The sequence below is a fragment of the Zalophus californianus genome, chromosome 10 (assembly GCF_009762305.2).
Source record: "Zalophus californianus isolate mZalCal1 chromosome 10, mZalCal1.pri.v2, whole genome shotgun sequence".
Classification (NCBI taxonomy): domain Eukaryota; kingdom Metazoa; phylum Chordata; class Mammalia; order Carnivora; family Otariidae; genus Zalophus; species Zalophus californianus.
Window position 1 is genome coordinate 84,476,226 of NC_045604.1, and position 17,200 is coordinate 84,493,425.

A 17,200-nucleotide genomic window follows, 5' to 3' on the forward strand; every position below is an offset into this window, starting at 1 on the left:
GGGGAGAAGGCTCATGAAAGACATCATTAAAGCTGAGACCTTCAGTGAGACAAAGATTGTGTTTTAGAAAAGAAAACTTGCTTTGGGTGAAATGTCTTTTCAGCTAAGTTCTATCCTTAGACAAAAAAAAAAAAAAGAAAGAAAAGAAAAAGAAAAAAAATCACAATACTTACATGTCAGTAAAAGGTATCTTATGACCAAAAGCTGAGGTGAAAACAAAAGTGTCACTGTGCCATTTGAGGACAAGCACCAGTCATATGATGGTGTGTTTGTGTGAAAGTTAACAGTGGGAAGGAAAAACACTCGTGCCTTCTAGATGGCACAGGAAATAGCATGCGTGTAGCACTAAAGATCATAATTAAATGGCACAGCAGAAAATTTGCTGTCATGCCCTGTCGAAAGGAAAACATCTTTTTTTTTTTTTTAAGACAGAGTGTGCAAGTGGGGAGGAGCAGAGGGAGAGGAAGAGAGAGAATCTCAAGCAGGCTCCACATCCAGCGCAGAGCCTGACATGGGGCTTAAACTCGTGACCCCAAGATCATGACCTGAGCCAAAATTAGGAGTCGGATGCTTAACCAACTGGGCCACCCAGGTGCTCCAGGAAAAATTCATTTTATTTAATTTTGTCTTATAGACAGGTAACTTAAGAGGCCAGGAGTCTCATAAGGATAATAAATCATCTTTGCTCTTTATATTAGCATATAGGAAGGAAGAAGAGCTGTTTCCTGAATTCAGGACATGCTGGGATGCATAAGTCCTCTAAGCGCCTCTTTCTCACTGGAAGTTTGGCGTGAGGGTGGCCCTTTCTCTGCGGCACTCAGTCCTGCTTCCTTCCTGTTGTCTCTAGGTGACTATTTGGGAATAAGCTCAGGGAGCCTGTGGGAAGCAGCATGGCAGACACGTCTGGGTTCCCAAGTGAGCTCTGCCATTTATTAGTTGGTGTATTAGTTTCCCATAGCTGCTTAATAAATCACCACAAAACTGGTGGCTTAAAACAACACAAACTTATTCTCTTATAGTTCTGGAGGCTAGAAGTCCAAAACCAATTCATTCTGGAGCCTCTAGAGGAAAACTTGTTTTCTTGCCTTCTCTAATTTCTGGAGGCTCCCTGTATTCCGGAGGGCGCATGACCACTTTGCATCACCCTGACCTCTGGTATCCATTGTCACATCTTCTGTAGATGTGGCATCGCCCTCTGCATCCCTCTCACAAGGCTACTTGTGACTACATCATTGGCCCACCTGGATAACCCAGGATAATCCAAAATTCTTAACTTAGTCACTTCTTAAAACGTGTCTTTTGCCATCTAAAGGGACATATATATTCAAGAGTCTGGGGATTGGATGAGGACATCTTGGGAAACTCTTAGGCAGCCTGCCACAGTCAGGCAACCTGGAATAATCCCTTCACAAGACATGTCCCTCTCTTCTGTTACTTGGGGATGGCATTGCAGGGTGGCCATGAGGTTTAAGATGGTATCAGAGTGCTTTGTCACAAGCAAGAGAAATTTATTTATTTATTTATTTATTTATTTACAAGCAAGAGAAATTTAAAGGCTACTTAAAGAAAAGGGTATATACTGGAAGAAAAAAGGTAACTCACAAACATGAAGGAAAAGGTAAGGACTTGGCCTTAGAAAGCAGGTACAGGGATCCAGGAAGCACAGACCCATGTTTTCATGAAAACACTGCCAGGAAGAATCCTCTAGTCTCTACCAGTCCACTCAAGATTCGCATTGTAGGGAAACAGCATCTGCTTGGCTAAGCTTGGGTGTCAGGCGCACTCCTTGGTCATGGGAGGGCAAGGTGCTGTGACCCACGTTCCCCCCCCAATACAGGGAGGTAGAGCTATCAAAGCAAAATCTGAGGGCTGATACCACAAGAAAGGGGAGAGTATGATGAGCAGATAAAAATTAAAGATATCCATTGCAGAGGGCTCATAGTAGGTGTCCAAAGAATGACCGCTTTCATTTTATCCTTAATCTCAGGAGAATAGTAGTCACTACTTCAGCAAGATGAAATGTGAATAGCAGAATAACCAAGCAAGAGCAAAACCAAGTATCTGCTCTGCCACTGATAAATCCTGACATTAAAGAAAGTTCTGTTTTCTTTTTTTTTTTTAAGATTTATATATTTATTTGAGAGAGAGCACGAGCAGGGGGAGGGGGAGAGGGGATGCAGACTCCCACCTGAGCAGGGAGACTGATGCAAGGCTTGATCTCACCAGGAGATCATGACCTGAGCAGAAACCAAAATCAGATGCTTAACCAACTGAGCCATCCAGGCGCCCCTGTTTTCTTATCTGAAATAATATTCATTCTTCCAGAAATATTTGTTGAATGCTTATTTTTTTTCCAGGCACTTTTCCAGGTACTGTAGATAGAGTGGCGAACAAGAGAGAGAAAGTCTTGGCCCCCATAAACTTTACATTTTAGCAGGAAGCCAGTCAATGAGTAAGCTAACAAACAAACATACTATATATAATGTATAGAAGACCCAGGAGCTCTGAGGAAAACTAAAGCAGTGTAAGTGGATAGAGCATCCCAGGGCTGCGGTGAGGCCTGCTGCTGTTTAGAGAAGCCAGGGAAGGTTCACTTCTCGAAGGAGGTAACATTTGCACAGGGGCCTGTAAGCCAACCTTACAAAGATCAGAAGGAAGAGTGTTCCAGGTGAAGAGACGAGCCACTCTGAAGGCCCTGAGATGGGAACAGACTTGGCTAGTGAGACCAGAGGGGATGAAGGAGGCCGAGAGAGTGGTAGGAAATAAAGCCAGACAGGCAAGGCTAGGCTGTGCCCAACTTGGGTAGGTGAGCTTTTGGGGACCATGGTAAAGAGTATGCTTTTACTTTATTCCTCTGAGCGTGACAGAAAACTATTGGAGGGTTTTGAGCAGAAGATGAAGGGAATCTGATTTATCTTTTAAGATCACTCTGGGGGCATCTGGGTGGCTCAGTTGGTTGAGAGTCTGACTCTTGATTTTGGCTCAGGTCATGATCTCAGGGTCCTGGGATAGAGCCCCACGTCAAGCTCCGAGCTCAGCAGGCAGCCTCCTTGAGATTCTCTCTCCCTTGCCTTCTGCCCCGCCCCCCCCCCTCACACATACATTCTCTCTCTTTCTCTTTCTCTCAAATAAATCAGTCTTTTTATTAAAAAAGATCACTCTGGCGGCTGGCAGGGGAGTTGACTGAATTCAACTCTAACAGTACAAGTGGCCAGTGGGGGAGCCTAGTGCAGGCAGGCAGATGATGGCAGCTTGGAGTGTGGGAGGCAAGAAGAGGTTGGATTTGGGATATTTTGATGTTGGAACCAAGAAGACTTGTTGATGGATTGGATGTGGGGTGAGAGAGAAGTCAAGCATGACTTGGAGATTTCAGGCCTGAGCAACTGGCTGAATGGGGAGCCAGTTACTGAAATGGACTGGCAGAAATTAGAGCTCTGGAAAATTTAAGGGCTTTATAGAAAAATGACAACTTTGGGGGAATAAAAATACGAAGCTTTCGGGACCCCTGGGTGGCTCAGTTGATTAAGTGTCCAGCTCTTGGTTTCAGCTCAGGTCATGACCTCATGGGTCGTGGGTTGGAGCCCTGCGTCAGGCTCTGCACTCTGCAAGGAGTGTGCTTGAAGATTCTCTCCCTCTGCCCTTCCCCATCACGGCCCCCACTCCCACCGCCACGTCTGTGCTCAGGCACGCTCTCTCTCTCTCTCTCAAATAAAGAAATCTTTTTTAAAAAATATGAAACTTCCTTCTTATTTTTCCCCCAGCAACTGCCCTACCATCTCACAGTGGATCTCCCTTCCATCTGGGAGGCAGCCCTTTAAATAACTTTTTGGACAAATTCCATAAGTTCCTATCACTCTGTTTTTAGACCGTCTCATTTCACTGGATTCATCCCATTTAGTTTTAAAATCTTTAGTCCTCAATCTCATCCTAGATGTAAACCTCGTCTCCCCCCGCCCCTTTCCACAGCTCCAGCCACAACTGTCAATGATTTAGGGGTCCCTGAACGTTGAAGGTGGACAAATTGCCTCTCTATTTTCATTAGCCTCTAACTGAGATTTAGCCTCACTTTTAATTATGAATGTAGGCAACAAACCTCAGGAGAGTCCATAGTACCAGTGTCTTCATCACTAATAGCAATCACATTTTTTCACCCCCCCCAATCTAGTTGTTGCAGTGATCCTGAAATATCATTTACTCTTGTTACTTCTTCCAAATAACAGTAGTTCATTGACCTGCCATTAGCTCTTCTTACTTATTGCATACTCTAGAGGCTCATATATTATTATGTCATCAATTGGGTTTTTAAAAATATTTTGAAAACTGTATTGCAATACAATTGGTTTGCTTTGAAACATTTACTTGCATATTTTATTATATATTATCTAGAGAAGAAATCCAAACTGCTAGCGTAAAAAGGAACCCATGACACAAAACAAGTTAAGACCCCTGCAAGTGATTTGGAAGCCGTGAGGAGGAAGGTGGTTTGCCCTTCCCATACACCCACCCTTGCCCAGGCTCACGTTCTGGAGCAGGAAGAGGGAGAATGGGAAGGAGGCAGATCTCCTTCAAGTTTTCCTTGAGTCACATTAGAGAAAACATGTAATCCATTAAAAAGAGACTAAATGACGCAGCACTCTGGGCATGTTTATCAAAGCTCATCGAGATCACAACCCTGGTTTTCAGGATGGTTATACCTGCAGGGTGGGCTCCTGGCCTTCTCGCATCATTAGGTGAGCTCTGTTGACTGGACCCATATGCCACTCCCGATGATGGGCCTGGTAAAATGGGAGTGGATTCTATGTTTAACTTAGGAGGGTGATTCAGCTCGATGCTGGGGTAATAACGGCTTGTCTGTCTCCCAGGGTGGAGTTAGTGAGGGGGCGAAAGCCAGATCACATCCTAGTAACCATGGTTTCTAAACACACTTTAAGGCTGCTGGAGAGTAATGTAGCTGGCTCTCCCCTACTGGTTTTCAGAGCTGTTCCTCACATCATAGAAAAGAGTCCTATGAGAGTCTGTCCTAATGGCTGGTCACCGTATATCTGGATGCCCCATTCCAGATAACCTCTGTTGTACTTCTTCCAAATATTTGAAGTTTATTACTCAAGACTGATGCCTCTAACAGAATGTTTGGGAAACCAGTTAAGGCCGAGGGCAGGGACTGGATAATCTCTTTTGCTCTTTACGATGGGTAGATGTTATCAAATACTAGGCCCTTGAAGGGCTGTATAAATGATGGTTGATTTAGGGCCTGTGTCATTTTGTAAATGGCTTTGCATCAGGATTGTGCTCTCATGTTCCAAGAAAACAAATTAATCTCTTACCTAATGAAAAGCGGATAGAATTTGGATTCCAAGATTCAGTTTTCAATATAAAGCAAGCTTTTCTCCTTTCTGCTTTATTCTGTTTAATTATTCTGTTATTCTGCCACTTTGGGATGGTCCCTCTTGTTTTAGAACTGGATGCAGAAGTTAATAAAGACTTCTCAGATTCCCTTGTGTATTTTGAAAGCATACTGTGTATCTTCTTTAGGTCCTGCAAATCTTTTACTTAGCACCCAAAAAGGAGGAAGCAATTGTGTGTGTTTATGCATACACACAAATTAGAAAAATAAATCCTCAGAATTATACCATCAGTTCTTATGATTCAAATATATTTGATTCACATTTAAGAAAAAAAGAAAAGGGGGGCACCTGAGTGGTGCAGTTGGTTGAGCATCAGACTCTTGACTTCTGCTCCGGTCATGAGCTCAGGGTTATGAGATCAAGCCCCACGTCAGAGCCCACCTGACATTCTCTCTCTCCCTCTCCCTCTGCCACTCCCACTCATGCTCTCTCTCTAAAAATAAATAAGTCTTAAAAAAGGAAAAGGACACCACTAATGAGCATTACCAGTAAGACAGGTGTTGGAAACATACTCAGTGGTTCAATTTTGCCCATTGAAACACGCAAACCTGTCCGCTCTGGGGAATCCCTTAAAGAGGGATCTTCCGCTGCTGCCTTCTCCTTTGATTGTCATGGCCCCTTGTCCCGCTCCCGAGTTCCGCAATGATGAGCGGTTGCCTCTACTCCATCTCTATTTTTATTTGACCTGAAGCCAGTTGCACTGATTCCAAAAGAGAGAAAAGGGCCTGACGTGGCTTCTATCCCTTCAAGCTGGCCTGCTGAAATGATTGATAATTTCCAGGGACTACTCTCAGAAGATTAAGTCCTTTTCATTTGGCCTGATTTACACTGGCTCTTTCATACTTATTCTTGGTTTGGGAACGAGACAGCACCCCATTATTTAGCCATGAAAGCAGGGATGTCACTAAAGGTGGCCTCATATTACTGCTTAAAGGCCTATTAGAAATCTCATTTTGCTTTTTGGAGATTCATTGTGATGCAAAGCCATTCGGGGTTTCATTACTGGTGAAAGCCCTTTGTCAGGCTGGCCCAGCCTGTTGTCCCAAGATTTGCAGTTCTCCTTTCCTACTGCTATTCCGAAACAGGAATACTGTTACTTTGAGGATTTCATGACATCAGTAGAAAAAAATATACTTAAGTCAGAAAAAATGCCACTGAACAGAAAGGCGCCATCAAATCTCCCCTCAGATACAAGTGACAAACTCCACTTTGTTCTGCTGTCCTGACATCAGATTTCCCTGTGGAACGTCAGACAAATGAATACCTGCCAAGTTATTACTGTAAGAGTTAATGAAGAGGGCATTTTCTATGATTATATCTCCCCCCCCCGCCAGTTTTTTCATCTAGGCAAATAACTGTGTTTTCTTCTATTAAACACGCACAGCTGCGAGACCCTGAATTCCACATCAGTGACCTTGTAAGCTGCCTTCTCTTCTCCTTAGGCCACTCCCTGTGCTTCCTGGGTCAAAAGATTCTCAGCAGGATATGGTCACTGACCATATCACCTCACATGAATGAATCACCTCACACCTCTGTGCCTCAGTTTCTTCAATCTAAAAGAAGGATAACAATCGCTCATTACTCATATTGTGAGGATTTAATGAAATAATGTATGGAAAGTGCTTAGGACGCTGTGCCAGGCAGAGAGGCTCATTCCACAAACATTTATCAAGTACCCACTAGAAATGGTATCCCTACCCCTAAGGTTCTCCCTGGCTTTTATGTCTTTGGTTCTGGAATAATTCCTAAGCGTTGGGACTACCAAGAGAAGCAAACACAGGCCTGGTCTCTGCCCTCGTGGAGCTTTCAGTCCAGTTGAGGATTGGGGCATTCATTAGATAACCACACAGAATTACATCTCCGAATTGGGCCAAGGACTAGGAAGGAAAATTACACAGAGCTCCACTAGGTCCTAACCTAATCAAAGAACACCTTTCCATAATCAGAAGAAAGAATGAGAGTGAACCAGGAGGAAGAAGTGTCAGCCCCCTCACCTGCTACCTTAAGGTTTTGAACCCCTACCATAGGGCGGACGGGGCTCACACCCTGAGCATGGCTTAGCGGGAAGAGCATAGGCTGGGTTTCAGTGCCCTCTGGCCCACCCGCTGGGTGTCTTTAAAGCAGCAACCTGCACAGCTATACACAATGCCCCTGGCTAGGGGTAGGAGGATATTAGAGGCACAGGAAAGCCCCTCTGCAAAGACCTTGAGGTGGGAGGGCACTTTTGAGGAGATGAAAAAGGACAGCATGGCTGGAATACAAGGAGCAATGCTTATAGGAAGGGAGTCCAGAAAGCTCTTAGTAAATATCAGCTAGCATTAATGCATGATAACGTTAGTCTCGTAAAACCATTGCCAGCACACCAAGGTCTCCTTAGAAACACCAAGGTCTCTCTAGAAGCCATTGATTTTTACCTAGTGAAAGAGAATTACTTCAGGGATGTGGTTTGTTGGTGTCACACAACTAAGGTTCCAAGATTAAGGACAACGGATGAGTACAGACATTTAATGTAGAAAGCAGGCCTCCAGCAAAATATGAATGATCTGTTGCAGCCCAGAGAGCCAGATATTAGGCAAGAAGAAGTGAAAACGTAAAGAGAACCAAACAAAAATTTTAAAAAGCCACCACATCATGCAAATAAAAATGGAAACAGAACATTAGGGACAGTTCTCTAACAATGCTGTCATTTTGAGTGTGTAATTATTTCTCCAAAGAAATAGAAGAATCTTCTTTACTTGGTCTCTTCGAAAGGACCTGCCCAGTCCAGGACCCAGAACCTGGCAACAACACCGCACTCCCTTGAAATGATCTCAGTAACCTCAGGATTCTTCTGGGCTTTGATTTCTTTGATTCTGGAATAATTCAAAAGCACATTCATTCATTCAAACAAACATACTATATCAAGGGTGGGTTGTTGTTGTTTTTAAATCAGAGTTTAGAGAGAAATAAAACCACACATCCTGGAGAATCATGCAATGTTGCCACTTAGCTTTGCAGTCTGTGCCAGGCTCCACATCTGCGAGTATTTGCCCAGTGAAAGTCTGGTGTCAGCCGAGCACTGAGAGGGAAGCCTAGGCTTTAGGATCCTATGAGTCTGGGCTCAGATCCCAACTAGGCCATCTACAAGCTGTGTGACCTTGGGTAGGTTAGTCAACCTCTCTGTATGATGGGAGTTACTATAAACTCAAATGATGGCTGTTGTTAGGGAGAACTCTGAGGCCAGGGAACTTAGGAACCCCTCACTTGCAAAGTCACTTCTGGGGATCCTGTCCTGGGAGCAGCCTCCATGTGACCCACATCCTTTCTGAGGTTTATTTCTTTGTACTATATCTAAAAAGGCTTAACTGGGGTTTTCAGAGGTAACTGTGCTTTAGAGAAACATAAGGAACCAGAATCAAATCATACTTATAAAAACTTGTCAGGAATTAGTATCTCTATGCAACTTTTGGCGGGGGGGGGGGGGGGGGGGGGCGGGGAGAAAAGAACATTTCACCATGATTTTTAAACGTAATATCTATGATCAAACATCCCATCACAATCTGAAAAATCCCACAAGAGCAAGGAACGTCAAATGACCCAGCACTTGAGATATTGTATTGCCTACTAAGATGTAGTAGCAGAACTTAACTTAAAAATATGCCTGAATTCAAGCCACATTAAACTGGAATGCACACACAATTTATCAGAGATAAATTCCAATATTTTTGCCTTCAGGAAAGAGATGAGCTGCTTAATTTCCCTTCAGTAGAAAGGTAGAAAAAGAATCCTTTATTATGTCTCAGTCGTAATGCAGTATTTAAAAGTCGCCCTGCTTTGTCTCCTGTTTTATGTCTATAGAGCCTTATGGATGTCCCACCTTTTAGGACTCACATGCAGCTTTAATAGCCTGAGCCTTTCAAAGCAGAACAGGCTAACAGTGATTTAAGAGCACACTGGTTAAAAACAAAACAAAACGAATCCATCTTGGATTTTAAAATAAAACATGCTAAGTCAAGCCTAAACTTTTCTATCAAAAATGGCATTCCTGCTTTCTAAGAATGGAAATGGATGAGGCACTTAATCAGAGAGGCCATTATGTTGTCAAAGGGCTGCCGAGGCTGAAGGATGGATTCTCATGGGCATATGACCATTTTATTGCTTTTCAGTCCCCGGCCGCCGATCCCACTCTCCCTCCTGCTGACAGAAGAAGAGGCAGCTCTGTGCATTCAATCCTTCTGGAGAGCCTATCTGGTAAGAGTCATGTGCAATTATGGCATTTGGTCTGATGGGGAATTTTTGTGATGTGGAGGGCCCATGGGAAAACTGTTAGATGAATTTGAAACAGAGCTATAGTAATAGCTAACATCCAAACCTCAGAAATAGGATTCTCTGCAAAATACATCTCAAAGAGTGATTTAGAATTTTTACCAACACTACATTGCAATTGTCATTAAAAGTACCCTCCAGCCTTTTAATGTTGGGTCGACTGGCCTGTATTACCCCAAAAATAATATTATATACATACAAAGAGCAATACCGTGTTCATTTTAGGAAAAAAAAAAAAAGAAAGAAAATTACTCAGGTAGAGCAAATAAAACTTTTTGAGCCACCGAAATGGTTATCCCAAAATAATCATTGCTGGCATTTTGGTGTGAAATTTTTCAAACCTTAAAAGTCTTAATGGATAGGGTGGGGGATGGGTGAAACAGTTGAAGGGGATTGAGAGTACCCTTATCTTGGTGAGCACTGAGTCATATATGGAACCATCAAATGGCTATATTGTACACCTAAAGCTTATATAGCACTGTATGTTAACACTGGAATTAAAATGAAAAAAATAAAGCATAAAAAATCTGAAAAGATAGAATAACATATAAACACGTATCATATGCTAGAAGTAACCTTTTCTTTTGAAACCTGTCTTTCCTAGCCATTGGTTAGTCCCAGTTTATCATTATTATAATAAATGCTGTAATAGATATCTTTTTTTTAAAGATTTTATTTATTTATTTGAGAGAGAGAGAATGAGAGATAGAGAGCACGAGAGGGAGGAGGGTCAGAGGGAGAAGCAGACTCCGCGCTGAGCAGGGAGCCCGATGTGGGACTCGATCCTGGGACTCCAGGATCATGACCTGAGCCGAAGGCAGTCGCTTAACCAACTGAACCACCCAGGCGCCCTGTAATAGATATCTTTGTGCAGGCATCTTCGCACATTTGTCTGGTTGTTTATGTAGGATGAATTCTGGAAGTGGAATTTCTAGGTCAAAAGGTGAGTTCCTTTCTAAAGTTCCTGATCTATATTGTCATGTGGCCCTTCAGGAAGGATGTACTCTGAAAAATTCTTACCAAATACATATGAGAGTGGCATGTGTATCTCGTGATAAAAAGTGTACATCCTGGGGCGCCTGGGTGGCTCAGTCGTTAAGCGTCTGCCTTCAGCTCAGGTCATGATCCCAGGGTCCTGGGTTCGAGCCCCGCATCGGGCTCCCTGCTCCGCGGGAAGCCTGCGTCTCCCTCTCCCTCTCCCCCTACTTGTGTTCCCTCTCTTGCTGTGTCTCTCTCTGTCAAATAAATAAAAAATTAAAAAAAAAAGCGTACATCCTCTTCAACTTGTTGGCAGAGTATCAATGTTAAGAAGCTTCCAGGTAAACATGAAGCACCCATTCTAGGTAGAAGCATGTCTCCACCCAAGTCAATGGAATGAGTTTAGATTTGATTTCAGAGGTAGTAAATCGCCACAAGGAAGAGTCTCAGTGGATTTACATGGAGGCCAAAGATGCACATTGATGCACTCCTCAGAATTACTACAGGAGAAGTAGACTGAAAGGAACACACCAGCAAGCAATTCTCCATGAAGAAGTTAGATTTACTCTAATGAGATATAATTAATAAATCATCAAGCAAAATATTTGTTAAATGACCATTAAATGGGACTGTCCTTGATTACAAGGAGCTTCCTATTGTCTCAGGCAATATCGTCCAGTCATTCCACTCCTTTTGTACATGGCACATTCCTGAACACATGGGTCGAAGTCGGGTGTGGAAGTTTATAAATAATAGACTTGCACATTATAAGGAGCAGTTTGTTCCCAAAGAGTTAAAACCCAGTTATAAAACCCTCTATTATACCCCACGATTTAGATAAAACTAGTGATGACATAGGTTTTCAGCATTTCATACATATTTTATACCTGTGGTCTTTTTCCTTCATAACTGAACATCAGCAGGGTAGCTTAAGTTCAGGGACGCCCAACCGAGGTCAAAGATTCCTGGCTTCCAGTGCTTTCTGAGCTCCGCCTTTGTCGTCAGTGTATTTCATTTGTAAGACTTACACTTGTTACACTAGAATTAGCCGTTTTACTTTCCCACTTTCTGATCCTTTTAATGAAACTGTAAGAGCAAAATGCAATAAATAGTGATTTTCAGATTTCCTTTCTTTAAAACAGCAAAGCGCTTTCTTCAAACCAAATCATACTCAGAAGCCTGGAATATAACCAGTATGTTAACAGGAAAAGGGGAGGTTCTGTCCCTGATTCTCCCATGCAGTAAGACTTTCACACACAGGAGCCTGTGTTACGGGCAGAGCATGAAAAACAGAGAGATCTTTCTCTACTTATCATGGGGCTACATCCTGATAAACCCATTGTAAGCTGAAAATATTATAAGTTGAAAATTCATTTAATACACCTAACCCACTGGACCTCATAGCTTAGCTTAGCCTATAAATGTGCTCAAAACATTTATGTTAGCTGACATTTTGGCAAAATCATCCCCTATAAAATAGTCTATTTTATAATAAAGTGTTGAATAGCTCCTGGAACTTATTGAATACTGCACTGAAAGTGAAAAATAGAATAATTGCATGGGTACAGAATGGTCATCAGTGTATTGGTTATTGACCCTGGTGATCAGCTGGCTGAATGGGACCTGTGGCTTGCTGCACTGCCTAGGATTATGAGAGTATCGTATGGCATATCACTCACCCAGGAAATGATCAAAATTCAAAATTTAAAGTACAGTTTCTACTTAAGGCATATGGCTTTCAAACCATCATATAAAGTGTTATCATTATAAGCTGGGGACTGTCTGTAGTCTATAAGACAGCTGAATTCAGCTCATCATACCAACAAACACTGCCATATAAAAAGATGTCACAGTGGCTCAAAATTTAACTGGTTATAATACCATCATCACACAATAGCTAGAAATGTTCCTTATGGTACAAAAGATGTGTAGGAGCAAGTGTATGCTGTGTGAGAGTTCGGGTTGTTCAAATCCAAACATCTCCTGTGATATGTATATATAATATATAATAATTATATTATATAATATGTAATATCACAAACATCTCCTGTGATATATATATATATTACTGAAGAGTGCCAAGTAGAGGGTAAGATCCTAAGTTGTTGCTGGAAGGAAAGATGTCTGATATGTGGGATGACCTCAGAAGCTTCCACAAAAAAGGAGGGACTTGATCTCATCCTTAAAAGAAAGATGGGACACTGGAATATCTACTGGGAACAAGATGGTATCTCAAGGAGAAATAGCATACACACACACACACACACACACACGTATATATATTATACCACTTTTTATTAAAATGTGTACTGTATAGGGGCGCCTGGGTGGCTCAGTCCGTTAAGTGGCCAACTCATGATTTCAGCTCAGGTCATGATCTCAGAGTCCTGGGATTGAGCCCTGCATGGGGGGCTCTGTGCTCAGTGGGGAGTTTGCTTCAGGATTCGCTCTCCCTCTGCCCCTCCTCAAACTTGTGCACATGCATGCGTGCTCTCTCTCTCAAATAAATAAATAAATAAATATTTTTTAAAAAAACATATATTTTGGACAGCTACACACACACACACATAAGATAGGAAAATACCTGAAAGGAAATGGAGCAATCTAACAATAGTGGGTAACTTGGGGTGGCTGGGAAAGAATTAAGGAGACCGTAGCCTTCTATACACTGAACAAAGTCTTTACAAAGAGAATACAATGTGATTTTCATTATTTCAAATTAATTTAAACCATGTTATGGATGCAGAAAGAACATTTGACAAAATCCAACAGGCTTTTATGATAAAAAAAACACTCAACAAACTATGACTAGAAAGGAACTTCAACTTGATAAAGGGTAGTTACAAAATTCCGCAGCTAACATCATATTTAGGGTGAAAAACTGGGTGTTTTCCCCCTGAGATTGGGAATGAAACAAAGATATCCTCTCTACTTCAGTTCAGCACAGCACTGGAGGTTTTAACCAAGGAAGTTAGGCAAGAAAAGGAATAAAGGGGCTCCTGGGTGGCTCAGTCAGTTGACCGTCCGCCTTCGTCTGGCGTCATGATCCCGGGGTCCTGGGATCGAGCCCCGCATCGGGCTCCCTGCTCTGCAGGAAGCCTGCTTCTCCCACTCCCACTCCCCCTGCTTGTGTTCCCTCTCTTGCTGTGTCTCTCTCTGTCAAATAAATAAATAAAATCTTAAAAAAAAAATAAAAGAAAAGGAATAAAAGGCATTCTAATCAGAAAGGAGGAAGTAAAACTATCTCTATTCTCTATATAAACATGACCTTCTATGCAGAAATTCCTACGTAACTCACTAGAAATATTTAAAAATTAGAACTAAGAAACAAGTCCAGCAAGGTTGCAGGATACCAAACCAATACACAAAAAATCAATCGTATTTATATGTGCTTAGCAATGAGCAATCTGAAAATGAAATTAATAAAACAATCCCATTTGTAATAGCATCAAAAAGAACAAAATACTTGGGAATAAATTTCACAAAAGAAGTGCAAGACTTGTATGCTGAGAACTACAAAACATCCCTGAAAAAAATTTAGAAAGACCCAAACAAATGGAAAGACAGCCTGTGTCCATTGATTGGAAGACCTAATATTGTGAAGATGACAGTACAAATTGATCTGCAGATACAGTGCCATCTCTATCAAAATCCCAACTGACTTTTTTTTAACAGAAACTGACAAGCAGATCCTAAAATTCATATGAAAATGTAAGAGACCCCAAATATCCAAAACAGTCTTGAAAAAAGAACAAAATAGAGGACTCACACTTCTCTATTGCAAAACTTACTATAGAGCTATAGTAATCAAGTGCTAGTGGCATAGGGCACCTGGGTGGCTCAGTTGGTTAAGCGACTGCCTTCGGCTCAGGTCATGATCCTGGAGTCCTGGGATCGAGTCCCATATCAGGCTCCCTGCTCAGCAGGGAGTCTGCTTCTCCCTCTGACCCTCTTCCCTCTCATGCTCTCTATCTCTCATTCTCTCTCTCTCAAATAAATAAATAAAATCTTTTAAAAAAAAGTGCTAGTGGCATAGATTAATGGAATAGAATTGAGAGTACAGAAATAAACCCTTACATTTATGGTCAATTGATTTTTAACAAGAGTGCCAAGACCATTCGATGGGGAAAGAATAGTCTTTTCAACACATAGTGCTAGAACTCCTGAATATCCACATGCAAAAGAATAAAGTTAGATCCCCTACCTCATACAATATACAAAAATTAATCCAAGACCTAAATGAAAATGCTAAAACTATAAAAGTCTGAAAAAAAGACATAGGTGTAAATTTCATGACTTTGGATTAAACAACAGTTTACATAACAAAAAGCACAAGTAACAAACGAAGAAAAAGACATCGGACTTCGTCAAAATTAAAAACTTTTGGCTCTTCGGGTGCCTGGGTGGCTCAGTCAGTTAAGTGTCTGATTCTTGATTTTGGCTCAAGTCATGATCTCAGGGCTATGAGATCGAGCCCCACATTGGGTGATGTGCTCAGCGGGGAGTCTGCTTGAGAATCTCTCTCTCTCCTCCCTTTGCCCCTTCCCCTCACCCCCCACTCTCTCTCTAAAATAAAAACAAATAAATCTTAAAAAAAAAAAAACCTTTTGGGGCACCTGGGTGGCTCAGTCCAGTTAAGTGTCTGCCTTTGGCTCGGGTCATGATCTCAGGGTCCTGGGATCGAGCCCTATGTCTGGTTCCCTGCTCAGCAGGGAGTCTGCTTCTCCCTCTTCTTCTGCCCCTGCCCCACTTCCCCATTTGTGCTTGCACACTCTCTCTCTCAAATAAATAAATAAAATCTTTAAAAAACCCCAGACTTTTGGCTCTTAAGAACACCATCAAGTGAACAAAAAGACAAAACACAGAATGGAAGAAAATATTTGCAAATCATGTATCAGATAAGGGTCTAATATCCCAAATATATAAAGAATTCTCACAGCCTGACAAATAACTCAATTACAAAACTGGAAGGGATTCGAATTGACACTTCTTCAAAGAATATATGCAAATGTGCCAAGTGGCACATGAAAAGATGTAGGAAATGCAAAGCAAAACCACAGTGAGATGCCACTTCACATCCACCAGCATGGCTAGGATCCAAAAGGCAATAACAGTGTTGGCAAGAATGTAGAGATCTTGGAAGGGCTCGCACACTGCTGGCGAGAATGGGAAATGGTACAGCCACTTTGGAAAGCAGTTTGGCAGTTTGTCAAAAATCTAAACATTGAGTCACTGCTCCATGACTCAGCAATCCTACTCCTAGGTATATGTTTAAGATAATTGAAAGCATCTGTCCATACAAACACCTGTACAGGAATGTTCATGGAAGCATTATTCACAATAGCCAAAGTGTGGGAAACAGTCAAAATGTCCACCAACTGATGAATGGATATGTAAAATGTGGAACGTTACTCAGCCATAAAAAGGAATGAAGTACTGATACACGCTACAAGGTAGATGAACCTTGAACACTTTATGCTAAAGAGAAGGAACCAGACATAAAAGGCCACATATTCCATTTAAATAAAATGTCCAGAATAGGTAAATCCCTAGACAGAAACCAGATTAGTGGTGGTCAGGACCCAAGGAAGAGAGGCACGGGGAATGACTGCTAACGGCACTGTTTTGGGTGATAGAAATGTTCTGGAATTAGATGATGGAGATGGCGGTACAACTGTGAATAAACACCGCTGAACTGTAAACTGTAAAAGGGGTGAATTTTATGTTATGTAAATTATGTGTAAGCAAACGAATGAATAATTATGGGAAAAAAATACAAAGCAAGCCATTTTATACCTTTTAACCATGTGTTCTTCTGACACAAGTTCTTGATTTTTGGCCTGTTTTTTTTTTTTTAAGATTTTATTCATTCATTTCAGAGAGAGAGAGACAGAGAGAGCACAAGCAAGGGGAGAGGCAGAGAGAGAGGAAGAAGCAGCCTCCCCGCTGATCTGGGAGCCTGATGCGGGGCTCGATCCCAGGACCTGGAGATCATGACCTGAGCCGAAGGCAGACGCTTAACCACCTGAGCCACCCAGGTGCCCCTTGGCCTGGTTTTATAACAATGAAACATCCTAAGACCAGAAAAAGGGATTTTCAGAAATTTGTGAAGTGTTCCGTCACAGGCAGCACTTGCACGAACTCTCTCTCCTTACACACTCCCACGTAGTTTTATTGCACTTAGCATGAAAGGTTTGCAATTAATGAAAACCGTTACTTGTACTGTCTTAAACACCATGAGGGAAAAATACAGCCCCCCACAAAACTGTTTTGTATGGTAAACTATACATACCATGAAATTTACCATTTTAACCATTTTTAGTTGTAAAGTGACGTTAAGCACATTCACCCTGTTGTGCAGCCATCACCACCATGCATTTCTAGAACTTTCATCTTTCTAGACTGAAACTTAACTCCTCCCCATGCCCTCCTTCCCCCAGCCCCTGGCAGCCACCCTTTTACTTTCTGTCTCTATGGTTTGACTACCTAGATACCTCATAGAAGTGCAATCA

General features: G+C 42.0%; 1 protein-coding gene across 4 annotated transcripts in view; it reads left to right on the top strand.

Annotated features, from left to right (window-relative positions):
* Positions 1–17,200, top strand: part of IQCK (IQ motif containing K) — a 122,814-nt gene that overhangs the window by 45,949 nt on the left and 59,665 nt on the right. For all 4 annotated transcript variants that reach the window (XR_003522934.2, XM_027610288.2, XM_027610287.1 and 1 more), the window contains one exon: positions 9,551–9,635. Coding sequence is in view for 3 of the 4 variants with exons in the window: in XM_027610288.2 (XP_027466089.1) it covers positions 9,551–9,635 (85 nt within the window). In the remaining variant the exon portion in view is untranslated. The remainder of the gene's footprint in view (positions 1–9,550; positions 9,636–17,200) is intronic.